Source organism: Panicum hallii, chromosome 2 (assembly GCF_002211085.1).
Source record: "Panicum hallii strain FIL2 chromosome 2, PHallii_v3.1, whole genome shotgun sequence".
NCBI lineage: Eukaryota > Viridiplantae > Streptophyta > Magnoliopsida > Poales > Poaceae > Panicum > Panicum hallii.
In genome coordinates, this window is record NC_038043.1 from 57,561,430 (window position 1) to 57,582,775 (window position 21,346).

Sequence of the window (21,346 nt, forward strand, 5' to 3'; positions counted from 1 at the left end):
TCAAACAAACTGCAACCAACTAACTGCCGGAAGGAAGGAAGGAACACATGGCCTAGGCTGGATAATGCTCTGCTCTGCTGGAAAGGCCACGCTGCCTCCACTCGACATGTGACCTCACCTGACCATGTATGTATGTATGTGATGGGATGTGATGTGATGTGGTGACTAACTGCTGCCTACTCCCGTCTGGTAAAAACACGGATGCCTACCCAACAGTAAAAACCGCCACCTTGTTGCTAGTACTACGTAGTAAAATCCTGTTCAAAACGCATGGATCATTTCATTTCAACTGCACATCGTAGTGCTAGTGTGCTGCTCAATCTGAGGAGCAGCTGGAGCTAGCGCCTGTTTAGTTCCCGGCATGTAAATTTAAAAAAATCGTAAACGTAAAATTTTTAAAGAAATCTTACTAATTTGAAATACTAAATGAAATCTATTTACAAAATTTTTTGCATAGATGGGCTGTAAATCGTGAGACGAATCTAATGAGCCTACTCAATCCATATTTTCAACGGTGATGTTATAGTAACCATCCGCTAATTATTATTTAATCATGGATTAATTAGCATCATTAGATTCGTCTCGCGATTTACAACCCATCTGTGCAAAAAGTTTTGTAAATAAACTTTATTTAGTACATTAAATTAGTAAGATTTCTTTGCAAAAAGTTTTTTGCGTTTACAGCTATGCAAACTAAACAGACCCCCGGATCAGACCACCGTTACTCTCTCTCTCTCTCTCCCCTCCTAATCTTTTCGAAAAGCTCGCTGCTCGGCACGACTAGTCCTGCCTGCGTGGAGGTGCTGCCGCCAGCGGGCATTTCCCTCCTCCAGCTAGGAACTTCAAGGATCGATGCTTTCTTTCTCTCAAAGCAAAACCCAGTCAGCACACCCAAGCAAAGCTACTACCCCCTCCCTCCCTCGCTTATCTTGTTGAACCAGTTTGTAGAGAGAGGGTGAAGGAGGACCACGCCAGCCACTATTTAGAGAGAGAGAGAGAGAGAGAGAGAGAGAGGCACGGAGTTTGTAGGGAGAATCAGATCGACGCGGGGTCGAAGCTGGCATTTCGGATCCCCAATTCATCCGGATCTATCAGGATCAGTCACCACAAGGAAACTAGGAGGAGAGAGACGTTCCATATTCGTAGGATCCTCCCCTTGTTGCCGTTGCTGTCCATCCACGAGTACGAACTATATCATTCGCCTAGTTGATTGATGCGTGGGAGGCAATGGCGGCGGCGTCATCTCCTTCCTCCGCTCCGGCCAAGAAACAGAAGAAGTGGCTCCGCGGAAACAACAAGGTTAGTTGGTGCCTGCATTGCCCCCTGCCGATTCATCCTCTGCTTGGTTTCTTCCTTCGATGCCTCGCTCGTCCCTGGTCTCCAGATGGCGAGATGCATGGCATGCGTGTCGTGTTCCTTCCATCACATCACCATGATGATTCGGATGCATCTTGTTTGAAGAACCGATTAATCGGATCCAATCTTGCGGCTCAAATCAAATCTGATGGCGACGTGTTGATTGCGATGTGGCGGCAGCTGATTCATAGGTACCTCGGCGAGGCGCGGGCGGCTCTCGCTGCGGCGGCGCAGGACACCGAGGATGGGGACGACGCGGCGGCGGCGGCGCTCGGCTTGGTGAGCCTTGCTCTGGAGATGTCGCCGCGGGCGGAGGCGGCGCTGGAGCTCCGAGCGCGCGCGCTTCTCACGCTCAGGCGCTACCGCGACGTCGCCGACATGCTCCGCGACTACATACCCAGCTGTGGCAAGTCCTGCTCGGGCGACGACGCCACAACCTCCTCCTCCTCCTCCTCCTGCTCATCCGGCTCATCCGGCTCCGGCGACCTCGCCGCCGCCTCCAGGGTGGAGCTCCTGTCCCCGGACCGCGACCGCTCCGACGCAGGCGCTGGCGCCGCTCGCTTCCTGTGCTTCGATGTATCCGAGCTGAAGCGCCGCCTCGTAGCCGGCTTCTCCAGGAACTCCAACACCGAAGCCCAATGGAGGTAAAGAGAAATGGAAGGAGCCGCCTTTTTTATTCTATCTACTAGTAAGCTGCAACCTGCTGTGCTAATCGCCAATGCCATTGCTCGTGCAGGTACTTGGTCTTGGGGCAGGCCTGCTTCCACCTCGGATTAATGGAGGACGCGGTGGTGCTTCTCCAAACCGGCCGCCGCCTCGCCTCGGCGGCGTTCCGCCGCGAGAGCGTGTGCTGGTCGGAGGACAGCTTCTCGCCGTCCAACACGACGTCTGACGTTGTGTCCGTGACCGGCAACAGAAGAACGTCCAAGTCCGGCTCCGCGTCAGTGGCGCCGGCAAGCGAGGCGGAGTCCGTGTCGCAGCTGCTTGCGCACGTGAAGCTCCTTCTCCGTCGTCGCGCGGCGGCGGTGGCGGCGCTCGACGCCGGGCTCCCTGCAGAGGCCGTGCGCCATTTCAACAAGGTTCTGGACACGCGCCGCAGCGTGCTGCCGCACCCCTTCGCCACAGCCTGTCTCGTCGGCCGCGCCTCCGCGTTCCGATCGGCGGGGCGCCCGGCAGACGCCATCGCTGACTGCAACCGCGCGCTGGCGCTTGACCCGGCCTTCATCCCGGCGCTGCGCGCGCGCGCCGACTTGTTGGAGTCAGTCGGGGCGCTCCCTGACTGCCTCCGGGACCTTGACCACCTCAAGCTCCTCTACGACGCCGCGCTCCGCGACGGCAAGCTGCCTGGGCCGAGCTGGCGGCCGCAGGGCGGCATCCGGTTTGGGGAGATCGCCGGAGCGCACCGCACGCTCACCGCCCGCATCCAGCAGCTCCGCGGCCGCGTCGCCGCCGGCGAGGGGTGCAGCGTTGACTACTACGCGCTTCTCGGCGTGGCGCGTGGCTGCACGCGCTCGGAGCTTGAGCGCGCGCACCTCCTGCTGACGCTGAAGCTCAAGCCGGACCGTTCCGTGTCGTTCGCGGAGCGGGTGGAGCTGGTGGACGAGCACCGCGACCTTGAGGCCGTGCGCGACCAGGCGCGCATGTCGGCGCTGTTCCTGTACCGGATGCTGCAGAAGGGGTATTCGTTCATCATGTCGGCGGTGCTGGACGAGGAGGCGGCGGCGAGGCAGAGGGCCAAGGACGCCGCCGCCTTGGCAGCGTCAGTGCCGAAACAAGAAGATGAAGCAGCCAAGGCGGAAGCGACGGCGCCTGTAATTCCGATGCCCAGGACCGTGGTGACCGCGGCGGCAACTGCAGCGACACCAATGAGCATGAGCCCACGGTTGTTCTGCCGCGACATGGCGGTGGTGGGTTCCCTGCTGTCCCGAGGCGGCTTCGACCGGGCGATTCCGGTGAAGTGCGAGGCCATGAGCTGCTAGGATTGGTTGGTTGGCGGGAAAAGATGCGGAGAGGGGAGAATTCGAAGCAGTACTAGCATTGTACAGTTTGGGAGGGAAAATAACGGATGAGCCAAAATAAAATAGGATGAAATTTTGATTTGGTTTTGTTGAGCAGGTCCTTTTTCCTTTTGTTCTAGTGCAGGCTAGTCCCCTCTGTCCTCCTTGGAACTGCAAATCTTGTACATACAGTTGTCATTCTAGATTTATCATCATCAGATTCCAGGTCCTATCTGTCCGTTCCCTCTTTGTTTGGATCTGTTGCTGCGCTGAATTGCTGATGGTGGGGTGTCTTTGTGAAGAGACTGCTGCAAAGAGATGATGGCATCACACCTGGCAATGGTAGTAGCATTCAGATCAAAAGGGGCAAGGCAGGGCAAGGCTGTAAAGGTAAAGCAGACGGCCCATGCTTGTGTGATGGAACGAAAGAAGATGATGCGAGGCAGGCAGGTGGGCACTGAGCAGTGCAGGCAGCAGATGAGGAGTCTGAATTCTGCATGATGGTGACGTGCTTTGCGGCGGCAGCGTGAGCATCTCATCTGCTGCAGACTGCTGCAGGGCACAATCAAAACTCGGTAATGTTGGCCCAGCCCGCGTGATCTCTGAATCATGGTGCCATTCCATCCCATGCATCATCCATTATTTTTCTCCTTGTCACACAACATTGTCAAACCAACCATTTCACACGCTGCAGGGTGAGTTTGTTTGCTAGGGTCTAAATTTTAGACCCGTGTCAAAGAGAATCTTATCATTTAAAAATATTAAATAAAATCTAATTACAAAACTAATTGCAGAACCTCAGGTCTAATTCACGAGACGAATCTAATGAGGTATATTAGTCCATGATTAGCGGATGATTACTGTATCATCACTGTGGTAAATTATGAATTAATTAGGCTTATTAAATTTGTCTCGCGAATTAGCACCCATCCGTACAAAAAGTTTTATAATTAGATTTTATTTAATACTTTTAAATAATAAGATTCTCTTTGATGTGACGGATCTAAACTCTAGAGCGTAGGAAACGAACACACCCGTAGACTTGCCCACTCAAGTCCTATCAGGAGTTGAGTTGTTGCGTGATCAGGAGGAGCTGGTTTAACCGTTAAGTTGAGGGAGTGGCCTTCTACCGATCTGACGATGATGAAAACGACGAGGCGTGTCCTTTTAAGTTAGCAGCAGCAGCAGCAGCCAACATGAACATGGATGGACCACAAAGAGAAAGAGCCTACTACTACTAGTAGTAGTACCCTTTACAGTTTGCAAACTCATGTGCACAAAGGACATTCGCCTTTTGAGGCTGCTTTCCTTTTTCTTTCTTTTTCTTTTGCTGCGAGAATTTTGTTTGTCGAGAGGCAGGTGATGGCGGCTGACTGCACGTGGCTGCTGCCGCGCCGAAATTTCTCTCAAATCAAATGGATGGATCCATTTCTCGGTTCGGTTGGACGGCTTTTGTTGAGTACGTAACTGCTACCGCATGCAGCACAAGTGAAGTGGAGTGATGAAAGAGGCCGGCAGGCAGGCAGAGCATGATCATCCTGATCATGTGATTGATGTTCATCAGTAAGTTATTGCATCCAGTAGTGGGTGATTGGGAGCATTACGATGCCGGCATCCGTAGAATTTTTTTATTCATTATTCTACTGATGAAGAGGTTGCAGAGCATGGTTCAACAGGCTTTTCTTTTTTTGCAGGAAAGCATGCATTCATCAACTTCCATCCGTTCTTATGATCGAGGTTTGTTGGTAGATCGTGTAGCGGAGACGTACCTAGTACATGCATGCAGATGCAGCACCTGCTGCTTTGCTGAAAAGCTTAGATTCTGTAGCAACCTTCATCCTTATGTGAAGAAGATGGGCTCTGCTGCATCAATGAGCACCTGCTGAACAGTTGTGGTAACCCAGACCCAGCTGCTGCACCAATCTCAAAGACCGCCGCTGGCTCTGGACAGCAGAATTGGAGTTGGATGGATCGATCGGGAATGAATCTGTCCATGAGTGTGCTCGTCAATCAATCGTCCAGCTTGCATTGCAGTGCATTCCTTCAATCGATCGCCCTCGCTAGCTTTATTTTCTGCTTTTATTCCCATCCCAGCCCCAGGTACGGAAAGAACATCATGTGCAACGAAGGAAAGCATGCATAGTTACAAATTAAAAGAAGGGAAATAAAGACCATCAGATGAAACATGCATGGATGTAAGTATGCTTTAGCACATGGACGGACAATCATCTATTTATTATTTGCTCAGGGAAAGCACAGCGCATTTCAGAGATCCCATCCCAATGCAGTTGCACGTCCCAACAAACTAAAGACGTCAGGGTTTTGCCAACAAATTCCTCAGCAAGCTTTCGCCTTCTCAATTTCAGCAATGATTTTTATATATTGATGAACCATGTTCTGCACATGGAAATCTCAAACAGTTCAACAGCACACATGGATCAGGGAAACAGAAACAGAAACCTGGAAATGCCGAGCAAGCATTTCAGAGCGTGCCGAAAAGTTCTTTACAAAGCTAATTTAATTAACTACTTTTATACAATTTACAACACAGTAACACCAGCGGCGCTATAGAATCATCGGCTTTTCAGCACTCTTGATTTCCCAGCAGACTTCTTTGCAGATTTTTGTTCGTCGCACTTGCCGCACAGCCACTCACCATCTAGGGCGGCTTCAACGGGAGGGTTGCAGCAACCCACGTGCACGCGAACCCCACAGCCGCCCTGGTTTCCACTGCTGCCGCATGTCAGCATGAGCCCTTCCTGGTCGTGTGATCCGCAGGTAGAACAACCTACATCGGCCTCGCCTTCCTCTCCAGTGTCAGCATCCATCACGTCTTCTTGGTTCCTCAGTAGCTTCTGCAGGGACTTCTCTGCTAGATCGTGCATGCTGAAGAGGACGTGCTTGCTCAGGGGGTGCCCGGGCTTGCACACATACTCCACCAGGTAATCTGCGCTGATGCACGGGATGTTATGCCTCACGAACTCCTGTACCCATGCGTCCACGCTTGGCATGCCCGCAGATACAATAGCGAAATCGATGCTGGACTTGAGGAACCGGGTGTAAGGTGGGGAGGTTGCTAAGATGGTACCATCACCAGACCTGATCGTGCGCTTTAGTGTGTCCTGTAGGAAAAACAAAGAGGAAACATAAATGAGTTGGGTAATGGTATATTTCCAATCACACAGCTACCAAGAAGATGAACCGTGCCACCTTTATCTGAATAAAACAACGCTTGCAAGATGGGTCTTACCAGTGTTGGAGCAATGCATTCTCCATAAATAATGACCTGCATCCCATAAAAAGCACCATGGCCAGTACGCTGCTTCAGTTGGCGCCATTTCCTTGGAGCATCCAAGCTAATTGTATCACCGCTGTTAAGGCCATTACCATGCCACTCAAATGGCTCTTCCTCTAAGAACTTGCCAGCCTCATTGCAAGCAGTCAAGTAATCAGGCTTGAGTATCCACCTTTTTTCAACAATAAAGGGAACTCTTTCAGATTTCATCGAAACAGAAAAAAAGAGCAAGGAAGAATGATCATACACAGCGAGTGGAAGTTGATTCAAGCCAACCTACTACAGAATCATAACTATTCGTTAAAAGGTTTTACCTCCCAGCCGCTGCAGCTGCAAAGAATTTTTCAGTTCTGCGGAGCTCAGTGGTGACAAGATGTGTTGCTTGGAAACACCAGTGATGTGAATCCCTGCACACTCTGCCTTTCAAACGCCTAAGTATCACCTTGTACTCCTTTCTCAGCAGGCGATGTCCACTTAAAATAAACCAAGTTGGTTCCAACACATTCAAGGTTCCAATATTATTGCCTTCTATCATACCACGCTCATCAAGCACAACTTTGCTGCTCTGTAACGCTTTTGCAGTTGATTTGGAACTCATGCTGTTGTTTCCAGCTCTTGTTTTGGAAGTGAAATTACTATTGACTGGTATGTTCTCCTTGTCATTGTCTGTAGAACCATCCACCAAATCTGCAGTTTTTTGTCTCTTGTTGCTTCTCGATTTAGAATTATGTGTGTCTTTCAATCTCTCTTCCATGGCATCTTTGCATAATAATCCAACCGTATCATTTGTCCTAACCTCATTGGTGTTCTCCAGGTCTTGATCCACCATTACCATGTCGGAATTTCTAGAACTCTGTGCAGCTCTCTCCGATGAGACAACTTTATCTTCAGATACCAATACATTTGCAGTAATGCCAGGCTCACTGCCAGATTTTTGCTTTTGGACAGAAGACAGTTTCCTCTTGGCTACTACTTTGCGTACCCTGTTGTTTGGTACTTTATTTTCTGTACATATTTCATGGTCATCTGCGCGTGCACTGCTTGAGTGTTCTTCTCCATTTTCTAGCGGAACCGCCTCATTAAAACTTGACTTTGATGGTATTGTCTCAGTTTTATCAATAGTTGGTGAATCAGCCTTATTGACATCAGCAGTCCAAGACCCCTTTGCAAATGATTTACTTGATTCGGAATTTGGCACCCTCTGAGATGAACTTCCCTTATTTTCATCTGTACTTGCAGTGCTTGAAAGCTTTCTGCCCTGCAGAGGCATATTAACAGACTCTGCCTTGGACACCACTAGTGATTCATTTGTCTTACGGTTGGGACCCAGAGAACTGCTCTGAACTTCATTTCTCGATTTGCTGTTCAAGACTTCTGCAGCAAATAAAGGTGTATTTTTGGCAGCATTTGGACTACAAAATCCTTCTGCCTGTTGTGTCTCTACATTTTCATGAGAAGCAACTTTATCATGCATGGGCTTAGTTGCAACCCCACTTTTGCTATTAATCAATCCAGGAACTGCTTTACTGCCAGCATTTCGAGACCTCTTGGCACCAGAATTCCTCACTCTAGAAGTTGATACTTTCGGGGGAAATGTACCATGTTTATCAGTGACCTTGTTAACTGGGATATCTTTAGGATCTGCTTCCAATTCCTGGTGAGAAACCACCTTCTCAGGTTTTGAGCAAGGACCTGCAGCTTCGATTTTGTTTATCTGCTGAGCATCAGTCATCTCAGTGTCCCCATTTTGAAGAGAGACACCTGAACTTTCTTTTCTAACTTCAGAATTGACAGAAGGTGATATAGCACAACACTTCTCAATTGTTGTCTCGTGCTTTGCTGGTGTATTTACTTCACCAAGTGCCCCCATATTCTTATACTTAGCAGAATTTTCAGGAAGCTTTTCTACTTCAGCAGAGCTTACAAGCTTCAAAGATGTCCTCCTATTACTTAGCAAATTACTTTTAAATGAGCCAGGCATTTGCTTCTCTGAAAAATTCACAGCTAGATCACTGTTTAGATGACCGCAAACTTTGGTAGATTCAGCAGGGCTTCTGCTCAGATTAGAAACAGCTGCTTCAGATGCACTTTCCTTGCTTGATAAAGGACTGCTTGATTTTCCAGTCTGTGAGTCTGGGGCTTCACTTGGTGCCTTTGAACTGAATGAAGAAAGAATGCTCTTCCTCTTCTGAGCATGTCCACCGCCTGATCTATTGGCATGCTTTAGCACTTCATTTTCTTGCAGGCCTCTGATCTCAGCATGCCTACTAAAATCCTGATTGTTCCCTCTCGGTGTAGCATTAAGCTCAACCCTTGACGTATCCCCCTTGAAACACTGAGGCGCTGTTGTTTGGTGAACTGATCTTAAATTAGCCCCAGGTGATACTGACTTTGCCGATCGCCTTCTGGAATAGCCTAAAATTTGATTACTTATTGATGCTGAATTGTCTTCTGGTCCTAGACTACACTCACGCATGTTTAGCCTTTCTTCAGCGAATGACTGAGAAATGGTGGGTTGGGGATCATCTACCTTTCTGCTCATTTCTGTTGAGTGTACTATTTGCTTGGAGCAATTTTCTTCAAAAGCGTTTGACCGAAGATCATTATTGACATTGATCTGATTGGAGCTATGAAAATAGTTCCCTTTAATGTTCTTTTTGTTGTCTGCTGGAATAGCAGGAGCAATGCTTTTATATACACTGGGAGTACAGAGGGTACTAGCCCTAGTGTCAGAATCCCTTTTGTGATCATCTTTAGCTTCATCCCTACTGACCTGATCTGCAGGAGCCTCATCATTCTCACTCTGGTAAATGCGAGAGGGGTAAGTTTTATGGGCATCACGATCAACAGAAACTGTAGCATATTTTGTGTCAGGGGCACTTCCTGAGTCAGCTCTGATGTCAAATGACTTTGTGCTTGCATATTCTGCTTTCATGGTCTGTTCTGGAGTGCCCAAGTGTCTTCCTGTAGCACCCTCTGCATTACTAGTAGAGATAGTAGGACCTCGAATGGGTGCATCGACAGCAGAATCAACATGAGATTTCATTCTAATCTCTGTAACAAGGGTGCTTCTGCCAATACGTCTACCACTTGATGAGCCTCTACCAACATCTTCTCTTTCATCTTCAGAGTCCTTAGCTTGTGCTTCCATTATCTCTACTTCCCAACCACTGAATCAAATAAAAATTACCAGAGTTAGAATAAAAGAAGATCTTTACATATACTATTATACTACTACTGGAACGTAAACGTGACACGATCCTAAGGATATTGAGTGATACGTAAAATAGAAAACATCAGAGAAAAAAATGAAATGACAGTGACTAACCTTTTCGTATAATCATCAATTGGAAGAATCTCCCATGCCTTTAAGCTGTGGTAACAGCATATACAATACTTCAGCACAAATAATCATGACACTACAATAATTATTTTGGGGGGTAGGCTGGTTAAATCACATACCAGTCTTGCAGCCACCGGTGATTAACAATTTTGATATTCACCTGTTTAGCAAGTTCGTATTTCTCGCCTAGCATAATTCAGAAAAAAGTGGTAGATGAATGATGGTCAAATAATAGTGCAACTGAATGAAAGTAGAATAATTTTCAGGTTTAAGCTTTTCAAGAGAATGTTCTGAGGAATGCTTTGGTTAACTAATTGCATTCTTGTTGAAATTAAGCCAAACCAAAGACAAGAAAGAAAGAACGGAATTTGTGTTGTCAATGTAAACAACTACCAGCAGCGCCCATAAATCAACATGTTGGCACCTTTTATAAGAAAATGGAGGAGAAATGAGCCTCAAAATTGCCAAGGCAATGCATTGAACAGATGGACGTACATCTCTAAATGGGGCAACATAGTAAAAAAAAAAGAGATAAGGAGACTAATGAGTAAAGAATGAAGTACACTAGTTGCAACACAAGTTCAGTGAAAAGTATACAGTATACAAAACTATGAAGAAGTACCTTCAAATTTGTAGCAAATGAGATGGGTGTCTTCGTTTGCTCTCAAAGACCTGGAGAAGTGCGCTCCCATCAAAGAAACCATTTTCTACATTTTAATATCAGAATAAATCATGAAAGGACTGTAATGAGCAACTAAACAATTTGGTACTCAGACTTGATTCTGACAATAAACTCTATCTAGTGCTGAAAAGAATGGAGCGAAAATACATTAAGCATCTGGCAGATGTGAATCTACTCCTATAATATAGTGAGCGTTTCGTTCAGGGGGGGGGGGGGGGGATATTGACTTTGGGTCTTAGAAAATGGAATTAACAGTACAACTAAGATATGTTCAGAGAGCAAAATAAAATAGGTGCAAAAGCAAAGAGAACAGACAAAGCTCCTAACATATACTCTCTTCATCAACTGGAGGCAATCATAATAACCTGGCTACACACAGTTTATGTGCAGTGGCATGAAACATAATTTGCTCTACCATTGGGTGTGTGATCAAAGCAGCATTGTTTACCATACCGTTATGTCTCCGCGCCAATTCTTCTGGTACCCTGTCAGGCAAATGTGAAGTTCATCACTACCAGGAATGCCATTGGGATCTCTGACTGGCGCATATAATACCTGGCAAATTAAAAACAAGCACCTTCACTCCTCAGACTAATTAGTAGAAAACACTAATTCACATGACAGAGACCGTGCATACATTTTATTTAGAGAAAGGAGTTAAGCATGGTGCTAAAAAACGCTAGTTTATTGTTCAAAACACACACAAACGCAAGAGGTAGGTAGGCTAGCTGTAGCATAGAATGCAGACAGAGAAGCGAGATTGACCTTATCTGCATCAGCCAATTCTCCAAGTTCGAAGCTGTCTTCCACCCATTGCTCAGTGACGACCTTCTTCTTGTCCTTCCGCGCCGCCACGCACACAGGGTCATCCTGCATATAGTTTTTTTTTTTAAAAGAAGAAGAAGAAGAAGAAGAAGAAGAAGAAGAAGAAGAAGAAGAAGAAGAAATCAGTAGAGTAGCAACCGAAGGAACAACCCAATCCCAGTCGCAGGTAGAAATAGAATTGAGCTCACGTATAAGGTGTCGGAAACAATGACGTGGGTGCAGTCCCCGTCCCAATCCCCGACGTCGACGCCGCCGCACCGTACTATCTCTAAGCGATACTGCGAATGAAGGAAAGCGCATCAAATTGGCACAGAAACAGAAGGAATCGAAGCGCGGGGGGGCGGCGGGGAGAGGGGGGCGGCGGCGCACCTGGGACTCGGAGAGCGTGTTGAAGCCGTAGAGCGCGAAGCGGACGCCGGCGAAGAGGCGCGCGTCGGCGTCTTCGTCGGCCATGGCGTGTTAGGGTTTGGTGATTTGGGAATGGAGAGTGGGATGGGATGTTGATTTCGTCGTTGGAACGGAGAGGAGGGAGGGAAACGCTGCTCCGAAGGAGGATTTTGGTTTTCGCAGCGCGCGTCTTGCGTTGAGATACTCCCTGCCCCGGGCTATATTGGGTTCGACCATGGGCCAAACGCGGGCAGCTGTTTCTTGGGCTTGATTTTGATATGTTGGGCCGTTTTAGGCCCTTCCTCTTTGGAAAGGCGATTTTTGTTTCCTTTTTTTGAACAGATGAAGCTGAGATGGATTCCAGCAGCACCTACATTATTTTGTTTTGTTTGATTGAGCCAGGAAATTCTTATTTCCAGCCTTCCTATGACTGTTACGCGTTGATTAATTAGCTAGCGTAGCGATGATGAGATGAAACGGAGGAGTAACCATGGATAGGATGCCAGCGCATCGTCGTCATGCAACCACCTAATTGACGCGTTTGTTCGCCTCACCAAACAATGCTTAATAAACAAAGCAGCTTTCCAGTTCATGCAGCACGATTGCAGTTGATTGTCACTGGGAATGAATTGTTAAACTTGCAATCCTCAAAGGTAATTTGGGAATTTTAGAGCAAACATTGCAGTTGCGGGGCTGTAAAGCGCAGGCACCACCACATGGCATGGCCAAGCAAACAAGGGATTTTGCCTGCCTGCACAAATCACCCCCCCACCGATTCCATCCCATCCATTATAGAAGAGGAAGAAGAAGAAGAATTAGACCTCCTCCTCCTAGCCCGGCCGTAGGTGCGCCCACCCATGGCGACCGCCGCCAGGGAAACGCGTCTGCCGCCGCCGCCGCTGCCCCTGGCCACGCTCATCGGCCGCGAGCTCCGCGCCGGCGGCTCCGAGCGCCCGGCCCTGCGCTACGGGCACGCAGGATTCGCCAAGCGCGGGGAGGACTACTTCCTCGTCAAGCCTGACTGCCTACGCGTCCCCGGGGATCCCTCATCGTCCTTCTCCGTCTTCGCCGTACGCACCCTTCTCCGATGCTCTTCTTCCTCTTTTGCTGCTGCTCTCCGTCCTAATCTCACGCCACGCCTCGCTCTTCTCCCCGGCGGCCTGGATCTGGCGACGCACGCAGGTCTTCGACGGCCACAACGGCGTCTCCGCCGCGGTCTACAGCAAGGAGCATCTGCTCGAGCACGTCATGAGCGCGCTGCCGCCAGACATCGGCCGCGACGACTGGCTGCAGGCCCTGCCGCGCGCGCTCGTCGCGGGATTTGTCAAGGCCGACATCGATTTCCAGCGCAAGGGTCAGGCATCGCATCTCCACTCCTTCCCCATCTGCAAACCAAGCTACTATACTATTCAGCTTTGGATTTGGACCTACTAAAATCAACGCGCGCGCACAATTCAGGCGAGGTGTCGGGAACCACGGCAACGCTGGTCGTCATCCACGGCTTCACCGTCACGGTGGCGTCCGTGGGGGACTCGCGATGCATCCTCGACACGCAGGGCGGCGAATTGCAGCTGCTCACCGTCGACCACCGCCTCGAAGAGAATGCAGAGGAGCGGGAGCGTGTCACGGCCAGCGGTGGGGAAGTCGGCCGCCTCAATCTCTTCGGTGGACAGGAGGTAGTACCTAACATTTCTCCTGCCTTATATACTTGGTGCTCCTGGTGAATCAATGACTGCTTCTGCCGAATCCTTACATTTAGCACCATTTTGCTGATGCTTTTCCTCTCTGAATGTTCTGGGCTATTAGGTCGGTCCTCTCCGCTGCTGGCCAGGTGGCTTGTGCCTTTCAAGATCCATCGGGGACATGGATGTTGGGGAGTTCATTGTGCCGATTCCACACGTCAAACAAGTCAAGGTTGATACCATTTATTTACAAAATGCACGGGATTTCTAGCTTACTAACTCTGCTGTGACGTGTCTTATGCTGAAAATGGTTCCTTTTATTTTGCAATTTCAGTTATCGAATGCTGGAGGAAGGCTAATAATAGCATCGGATGGCATATGGGATGCGCTATCCAATGAAGCAGCTGCAAAGGCATGCCGAGGATTGCCTGCAGAACTGGCTGCAAAGCTTGTGGTTAAGGTAATTCTGCATACAGCAGCCAGTACCCTGAAGCTTTGTGGGGCGCGGTTTCTAATTTCAATTTCCATTGTCATCTGTGCAGCAAGCTCTGAAAACAAGTGGGCTCAAGGATGATACCACATGTGTAGTTGTTGACATTATCCCATCTGATCATTTGACTTCACCGCAATTGTCTCCAAAGAAAAATCAGAACAAGTTGAAGTCACTTTTCCGTAGAAGGTCGCATAGTTCAGTTGGAAAACTTGGAGGCAAGTCTGCTTCATTTGGTTCTGTGGAGGAGTTGTTTGAAGAAGGATCGGCAATGTTAGAAGAAAGGTATGTTATACCTGCTGTTGCTCCACTGTATTCTTCTTGATCAATTTCTTTGTCATGGTTCAGTATCATTTGCGTCTGTTCTATTTAGTGAGGTATGCCACATATTGGACTTTGATGGAAGAACATGTGTAACACATAAATGGTCACATTTGTTTAGCATAGAATGGTAAAGGTAGTAGGCTACCTTGTTAATTTCTTAGAGCATCTAGACAACCTGTTGTATCTCTATGGGCTTTTCCTTTAAGCATATCCTCATTGCTGACTTTGATTATGGTCTGTGCATGTTTAATGAAGCTTTCTTTGACATGTCGCAACGATCTTATGTGAGATTCCAGAGCTATTTTAGTAAATAGTATATGCGGACCAACCCAACTTAGCCAAAAAAATTTCCTAAACTACAGAACTGATGGTGCTTTACTTGTTCTCTTTATAAATGACAAGAATGTTTGGCTCAATGCTCTAGGCATAAGTTTCACAGGTTATCTTCCCTTGTTTTTTGCTTTTTTCCCCCTACAAGTGTCTTAGTAATACAAGATAAACAGTAGCGGTTCCTTTGATATATATTTTTTTTGAATCAGTTTATGAACAATATTGGCTCCAGGTGCCATATCTCATCAGACCTACATTTCGACCTCTTATCTCTAGATGGCACATATAAACAAACATTTTTTTTCTTTTGAGAAGGATACGAACTCTTATCTAACGTGGTTAGGACTTTGAGGCTTTATGGTTTTCAAATGCTACTTTGGATCCCTGCCACATTTATTGTTGAGAAAGACTAATCTTCTCAGGGCTCTGTGTTTGCTTCTAAAGTAACATTAACAGCCAGGCCTTACTGTTGCAGGTTGGGTAGGAATTTGTCCTTGAAAGCAGCTTCACCACCTTTCCGTTGTGCAATCTGCCAAGTGGACCAAGAACCATTTGAAGGTTTGATGACAGATAATGGTGGCGATTACTGCTCTTCCCCTTACGCGCCATGGGGTGGTCCACATCTTTGTTTGGAATGTCGGAAAAAGAAAGACGCAATGGAAGGTAAAAGATCCAGCCGCTCTACAGCATGCAGGTGAAACGAATCAAGACTCTGCTTAAGCCAAGCCAGCTGCTCGGTGCAGAAACAAAGAGAGGATAATAAGCTGCTGGATCCAAGTATAATAATTGTTTGGTGAAACTAACTGTATTCTCAGCCTGGTACAAAAGATATGGGCTGCTAAGTGCTAACCAGTTTGTTGTCTACGTACAACCCCGAGTGAAAAGTTTGATATTCTTGAGGAAATAGTTGAAATAATTTGGAGCTTGTAGTTTTGATGTACCCTGGCCTATAGTGTGCCTTGTGCAGGGAAAATTTAACCTGCGGCCTAGTGTTGTCTGTGAATCGTTCTCTAAATAGCTTATAAGTATCTACTAGGGTGCTCTTTGGATTAATTGTTGAATGTATTGTTTTGTTTTGTTTTTGTTGCTGGAATTGAAGTCCGAAATGTGTAAAAACACCTGCTCGTGCTGAATTAATCGGCTTCCAGGCATGCCTTGAGTTTTGAGCTGTCGGTAGATGGTACAATTGATCATTTGAAGAAACAAACCAGGAGAAAACATCAATAATTGTGTTTGAACAACAAAAGTAAAAGAGCGTAGAAGCAGAAAATTAAAGAATGACGGAGCCCAACTGTTGAAGTTAGAGCAGCAAGAGCAGAGCTGATGCAGCCAAACCCAAGAGCATAGTGATGATGCCACCACGGTTTGCGGCGGACTGACTCGGAATCCTCAGTGGCATGGCGCACTCGTCGCCGTTGAAGAAGACCTTGGACGGGAAGCCGTCGCCGGCAACGACGTCGATGCCGGGGGTCGTCTTCTTGGTGAAGGAGAGCACGGACTGCAGCTTGCCAGGCACCGGATAATCGACGCCGCTCATGTTGGTCTCCCTGAGCAGGAAGTTGAAGCCTTCCCTGGCCTTGATGAAGATGGTGCTGTTGCCAACGGCGGTGGCGTTGAAGGAGTATGCCTGCTCGAAGCCGTCGTACGCCTTGTCCATGACGATGGCGGTGAACCATTCCTGCATGTCCTCGTCGCCCCAGTTGAAGAGCGTGAGCCGCGCGCTCCAGCCTCCGTCGAAGTCGGTGGCGACGTGCCAGTTGATGCTGACGCCGCACGAGTCGCCGCAGGGCATCGGGTTGGGCACGCTCAAGCGCTTCTCCTCCGCCCACGACAGAGCCTCCTTGGCCCGCCGCTCGAACGGCATCAGCAGCGCGTACGGCGGCAGCAGCATCGACGGCGTCATCGTGCTACAGGTCGACCTCGCACTCGCGGGGCAGCCGCACGCGCACGTCCGGCAGGGGATCACCGACTCGTTGTACGACGCGGAGAAGGACACGCAGCACCTGGGCGGCTTCGACGACGCCGACCCGGCCGTCGTGCTGGTGCTGGTGCTGGTGGTGATGTTGCACACCGCCTGCCACGACGCCAAGGCGACCGTCGTCGACGCTAGCCCGCTGGGGTCCGGGAACTCCGACGGGCTCACCGGGATCGGCTGCCCGCACGCGTACTCTGGGTTCAGCGGCGACGCGCCGTGGACCTCGAAGCTTGCCGGTGGGTGGATCTTGGTCCGGTTGAGGTCCGGCGGCATCTTGTACACCTCCATCTGGAACGCCGACTTGGAGTGCGCCACGTCCATGGACTTGGGCAGGATGGTGCCGTTCCGGCAGCAGTGGTCGATCCGGCCGATGTCGGCGTCGTCGGCCCGCGACGGCGGCAGGTCCACCACGACGGGCCTGCGGTCGCAGTTGAGCACCTGGGAGAAGTCGATGCCCTCGTAGTACTGCCCCTGGGGGCCGTACAGGCAGGCGCCCGCGCCGACCTCCCGCGGGTAGGCGCCTCTCATGGAGCTGATGAACTCGCCGCGCTGCCACGCCCACGACAGCTGCCAGCCGTCGAGGCGGCCCAGCGGCGCGTTGTTGTCCAGAGTAACGAGCGCCAGGTAGGTTGTCTCGTGCGCCTGGAGCACGTCGTAGGTGATGACCAGGTCGCCGGTGCGGCGCCGGGTTTCCGATGCGCTGGTGGTGTTCCCGGCCGCGGCCGCGGGCGTGAGCACGCAGCAGGTGGAGAGGGAGCTGGACACGTTGGTGGCCGGCGGGCAGGCGTAGGCCGGGTCGGCGAGCGAGAGCGCGGAGGGGAGCGGCTGGAACGGCTCGGGCCCTGCGAAGAGCGTGCCGACCAGGTTGACGGTGGCCTGTATCTTGGCGAGGTCTCCGGCCGTGTCGATCGGGGTGAGGAGGTCCGCCTGCGGGTACCCTGTGAAGGACGTGGCTGCGCCCGCCGCCGTGGTGTTGTAGGGCATGTCGCCCCCGGACGTAAGCACGGCGCCGTCGACGCTGACGAGGATCTCGCCGTGCACGAATGTGAGCAGCATCGCCCAGGAGCGGAGCGGGCGGGTGCCGGAGTTTCGGACGGTGGCGTTGGCGCGGAAGGCGTAGGGCTGTGAGTCGGGCGCGGGGACGAAGGGCCTGATCTTGTCGCGGCCCTGGAGCGTGTAGGTGAGGAGGATGCCGTTGCAGCCGGCGTCATCAGGCTGCGGCTGCGCCGGCGCGTGCACGACGAGGAGCAGGAGGAACACGACTGAGAAGGGATGGGCGGCGAGGCGCAGGGCCATGGCTGATGCCTGCTAATGGAGGGAGTGGAAGCGGCGCAGACTGCTCAAGCAGATGAAGGTCGCGAGTGGAGATCGAGTCCTCGAGTCCGTACAAACAGATGAAGACGAAGCAAGGAAGCTGCTGTCTGTGTGTGTGTATGCTTATGCAGATAGATGCAGGGCAGGTTTGATCTTGTCAAATGGCCTGCTGCTGCTGATTCTAAGCAAGTCCGCTGCTCTTCTCTTTGTTTGATTTTCAAAGCAAAGATGACCTGAGACGGTCAGGAGGATGACATATGGAGGCGCCCTGAGTCCGCTGCTGCTGTCAGTGACGCTAAACTGGACGGCAGCAGAGCAGAAGCAACCATATGAACCCATGGGCTCAAACTCACAGCGAACGGCGGCCCAGTTCCATGGCCCCTTCTCAATTTAGAGTAGCACTCACTCCTCCATCCATAGGCCCTAATATAATACCAGGGAGCAAGGTGTATAGATAAATTTCGGGTAAAATGCACCGGTTGTTCCTAAACTTAACTTGTAAGGGTGTATTATTTAGATCTGTCAACTTTGGAAGTACATTTCTAGATCTATAAACTTGCAAGGGTGTGTCATTTAGATCTGTCAACTCCGAAAGTGTATTTCTAGGTCCATAAACCTTTTTATATTGTTCAATTATGGACCTACGTATCCATGTATGCACGTAACGCCGACATGGCACGCTGACTGTATGTTCCCGACACCGTCAACGCGGATTACCATAGGAATTGGAATTGACATTGTGCTCCAAGTTTTCTTCTCCACCATGCTATATATCTTCCTCCTCTTCCTCTTGGTCGGCGAGTCGCTCGTCGATCCCGCCACTTGCTGGGACGCCTAAGGCCGCCGCTCGGGGTGCCTCCCACTGTAGTGACTGGGCTATGTTAGCGATGGTACTGGTGTGTGTTATGCCCGGCCCGGTCATTCGGTAGTGGGCGTGGTGGGCGGGTCAGAGAGCGGCACGAATGGCACGACAACTCGTGCGGGGTTGGATCAGAGAGATTAAGAGAAGAGGAAGATAAATGAGACACGAGACATGCAGTCTTAACATGCCATGTTAGCATTACATGCATACTTATAGATTTATGGTGAACAGTTTAAAAAGTTTGTGATCCAGAAATACATTTTCGGAGTTGTCGGATCTGAGCGACACATCCTCTTGCAAATTTATGGTTTTAGAAATACAATTTCGGAGTTGACGAGGTAAATAACACACCCTTATAAATTTCATTTCCATCCACACACAAATCGATGCAAAGCTAATTTTGCAGGGACCAGAGAGCCGAGCCTGCATGCAATGCAATGCAAAGCAAGGCTCCATACGTTTTGACCTTTGCCAACTGTGCGTCCAAGGACCGTGAATTGGGTCGTGCGGGTGGCCGTGGTCGTCGTAGCTCCGACGTACGGCGGACCCTTCACTTGGATCACCTGCCTGGATCATCGCTCGCTGGCTCTGCTCTGGGTAGCCTGCTATATATGCTGCTTGCTATATATCTATATCTATATCTATATATATATAAGATGGAGGCCGGGCTCCCCTCCCCACCATGCATGATGCAATAATAATTCACCTTCTCTGTTCATCCAATCCGATCCAATAATAATCCAATAATCAAATCAAGATGAGCAAAGGTGCCATCATCGGCGCGTCCACCGTCCTGGTGGTGGCGGTGGTCGCCGCCGTCTGCGTGGTGTCCTTCAAGGGCAACTCCAGCAAGGGCGAGGGCGAGGGCGACGGCAACCTCTCCATGTCCGTCAAGTCCGTCAAGGCCTTCTGCCAGCCCACCGACTACCAGCAGACCTGCGAGACGGAGCTGACCAAGGCCGCCGGCAACGCCACCTCCCCCACCGACCTCGCCAAGGCCATCTTCACCGTCACCTCCGACAAGATCCACAAGGCCATCAGCGAGTCCGCCACCCTCAACGAGCTCAAGAACGACAAGCGCACCTCGGGCGCGCTCCAGAACTGCAAGGAGCTGCTCGAGTACGCCATCGACGACCTCAAGGCCACCTTCGACAAGCTCGGCGGCTTCGAGATGACCAACTTCAAGAAGGCCGTCGACGACCTCAAGACCTGGCTCTCCGCCGCGCTCACCTACCAGGACACCTGCCTCGACGGCTTCATGAACGCCACCACCACCGAGGCCTCCGCCAAGATGCAGAACGCGCTCAACGCCTCGCAGGAGCTCACCGAGGACATCCTCGCCGTGGTGGACCAGTTCTCCGACACGCTGGGGGGCCTCAGCGTCGGGAGGCGGCTGCTGGGCGAGGACGGCATGCCCGCCTGGATGCCCGAGCCCGGCGTAGGCAGCAGGCGCCTCCTGGAGGCGTCGCCGGCGTCCCCGGACTTCAAGCCCAACGTGACGGTGGCGGCGGACGGCAGCGGCGACGTCAAGACCATCAAGGAGGCGCTGGCCAAGGTGCCGCCCAAGAACGCGGACATGTACGTGGTGTACGTGAAGGCCGGGACGTACAAGGAGTACGTGTCGGTGGGGCGGCCGCAGACGAACGTGGCCTTCATCGGCGACGGCGCCGACAAGACCATCATCACGGGGAACAAGAACTTCAAGATGAACCTGACCACCAAGGACACGGCCACCATGGAGGCGATCGGGAACGGGTTCTTCATGAAGGGCGTGCGGGTGGAGAACACGGCGGGGGCGGAGAACCACCAGGCGGTGGCGCTGCGTGTGCAGAGCGACCAGGCGGTGTTCTACCAGTGCACCTTCGACGGGTACCAGGACACGCTGTACACGCACGCGCAGCGGCAGTTCTTCCGGGACTGCACCGTGACCGGCACCATCGACTTCATCTTCGGCAACTCGCAGGTGGTGATCCAGAACTGCCTCATCCAGCCGCGGAAGCCCATGGCCAACCAGGCCAACATCATCACGGCGCAGGGCCGCCGGGACAAGCGCTCCGTCGGCGGCACCGTGCTGCACAACTGCACCATCGAGCCGCACCCGGACTTCAAGGCGGAGGCCGGCGGCAAGATCGCCACCTACCTGGCGCGGCCATGGAAGGAGTACTCGCGGACGCTGTACATCCAGAACGACATCGGGGGGTTCATCGACCCCAAGGGGTGGCTCGAATGGAACGGCGACTTCGGCCTGGAGACCCTCTTCTACGCGGAGGTGGACAACCGCGGCGCCGGCGCCGACATGAGCAAGCGCGCAAAGTGGGGCGGCATCAAGACCGTCACCTACGCGGAGGCGCAGAAGGAGTACACCGTGGAGGTCTTCATCCAGGGACAGCAGTTCATACCAAAGTTCGGAGTGCCATACATACCAGGATTGCTGCCGCAGTCGCAGCAAGGAAGGACGCACTGACCACCATGAGCAGCAGGCGG

General features: G+C 50.9%; 5 protein-coding genes across 6 annotated transcripts; 3 read left to right on the forward strand and 2 right to left on the reverse strand.

Moving 5' to 3' along the window:
* The first annotated feature begins 878 nt into the window (after positions 1-878).
* LOC112882289 lies at positions 879-3,585 on the forward strand. Its single transcript, XM_025947311.1, has 3 exons — positions 879-1,299; positions 1,537-2,000; positions 2,093-3,585. The coding sequence occupies exons 1-3, from the start codon at positions 1,228-1,230 to the stop codon at positions 3,333-3,335; spliced, it is 1,779 nt and encodes a 592-aa protein (XP_025803096.1). The 5' UTR covers positions 879-1,227; the 3' UTR covers positions 3,336-3,585.
* A 2,136-nt stretch (positions 3,586-5,721) lies between these two features.
* On the reverse strand, positions 5,722-11,992 carry LOC112881546 (BRCT domain-containing protein At4g02110-like). 2 transcript variants are annotated; one of them, XM_025946288.1, is made up of 10 exons: positions 11,868-11,992; positions 11,687-11,776; positions 11,439-11,543; positions 11,127-11,228; positions 10,614-10,698; positions 10,111-10,177; positions 9,977-10,021; positions 6,963-9,818; positions 6,604-6,820; positions 5,722-6,475 (listed from the first exon to the last, which is right to left on the reverse strand). In XM_025946288.1, the coding sequence occupies exons 1-10, from the start codon at positions 11,949-11,951 to the stop codon at positions 5,927-5,929; spliced, it is 4,200 nt and encodes a 1,399-aa protein (XP_025802073.1). In that variant the 5' UTR covers positions 11,952-11,992; the 3' UTR covers positions 5,722-5,926. The 2 variants fall into 2 exon arrangements, with proteins under 2 accessions (XP_025802073.1, XP_025802074.1); XM_025946289.1 differs by lacking the exon at positions 11,687-11,776 and having other exon boundaries at positions 11,868-11,987.
* A 670-nt stretch (positions 11,993-12,662) lies between these two features.
* LOC112881548 (probable protein phosphatase 2C 33) lies at positions 12,663-15,862 on the forward strand. The gene is made up of 7 exons (XM_025946291.1): positions 12,663-12,955; positions 13,068-13,239; positions 13,344-13,561; positions 13,692-13,799; positions 13,902-14,027; positions 14,110-14,342; positions 15,187-15,862. Exons 1-7 carry the CDS (start codon positions 12,743-12,745, stop codon positions 15,407-15,409), a joined length of 1,293 nt encoding a protein of 430 aa, XP_025802076.1. The 5' UTR covers positions 12,663-12,742; the 3' UTR covers positions 15,410-15,862.
* Positions 15,863-16,011: 149 nt separating this feature from the next.
* On the reverse strand, positions 16,012-17,982 carry LOC112881369 (COBRA-like protein 7). Its single transcript, XM_025946026.1, has one exon. It carries the CDS (start codon positions 17,980-17,982, stop codon positions 16,012-16,014), a length of 1,971 nt encoding a protein of 656 aa, XP_025801811.1.
* Positions 17,983-19,619: 1,637 nt separating this feature from the next.
* LOC112881547 (probable pectinesterase/pectinesterase inhibitor 21) lies at positions 19,620-21,326 on the forward strand. The gene has a single exon (XM_025946290.1). The coding sequence runs from the start codon at positions 19,620-19,622 to the stop codon at positions 21,324-21,326; it is 1,707 nt and encodes a 568-aa protein (XP_025802075.1).
* The last annotated feature ends 20 nt before the right edge of the window (positions 21,327-21,346 follow it).

Bases quoted from the DNA above. Each gene is read 5' to 3' on its own strand.
- LOC112881546 (XM_025946288.1), bottom strand. From the start codon at position 11,951: ATGGCCGACGAAGACGCCGACGCGCGCCTCTTCGCCGGCGTCCGCTTC. The intron at 10,022-10,110 runs GTATGTGATTTA...CTGTTACCACAG, and splicing joins CACCGGTGGCTGCAAGACTG to CTTAAAGGCATGGGAGATTC. The intron at 6,476-6,603 runs GTAAGACCCATC...TTTTTCCTACAG, and splicing joins AATGCATTGCTCCAACACTG to GACACACTAAAGCGCACGAT.
- LOC112881369 (XM_025946026.1), bottom strand. From the start codon at position 17,982: ATGGCCCTGCGCCTCGCCGCCCATCCCTTCTCAGTCGTGTTCCTCCTG.
- LOC112882289 (XM_025947311.1), top strand. From the start codon at position 1,228: ATGGCGGCGGCGTCATCTCCTTCCTCCGCTCCGGCCAAGAAACAGAAG. The intron at 1,300-1,536 runs GTTAGTTGGTGC...ATGTGGCGGCAG, and splicing joins GGCTCCGCGGAAACAACAAG to CTGATTCATAGGTACCTCGG. The intron at 2,001-2,092 runs GTAAAGAGAAAT...TTGCTCGTGCAG, and splicing joins AACACCGAAGCCCAATGGAG to GTACTTGGTCTTGGGGCAGG.
- LOC112881548 (XM_025946291.1), top strand. From the start codon at position 12,743: ATGGCGACCGCCGCCAGGGAAACGCGTCTGCCGCCGCCGCCGCTGCCC. The intron at 13,800-13,901 runs GTTGATACCATT...TTGCAATTTCAG, and splicing joins CACACGTCAAACAAGTCAAG to TTATCGAATGCTGGAGGAAG. The intron at 14,028-14,109 runs GTAATTCTGCAT...TCATCTGTGCAG, and splicing joins CTGCAAAGCTTGTGGTTAAG to CAAGCTCTGAAAACAAGTGG.
- LOC112881547 (XM_025946290.1), top strand. From the start codon at position 19,620: ATGAGCAAAGGTGCCATCATCGGCGCGTCCACCGTCCTGGTGGTGGCG.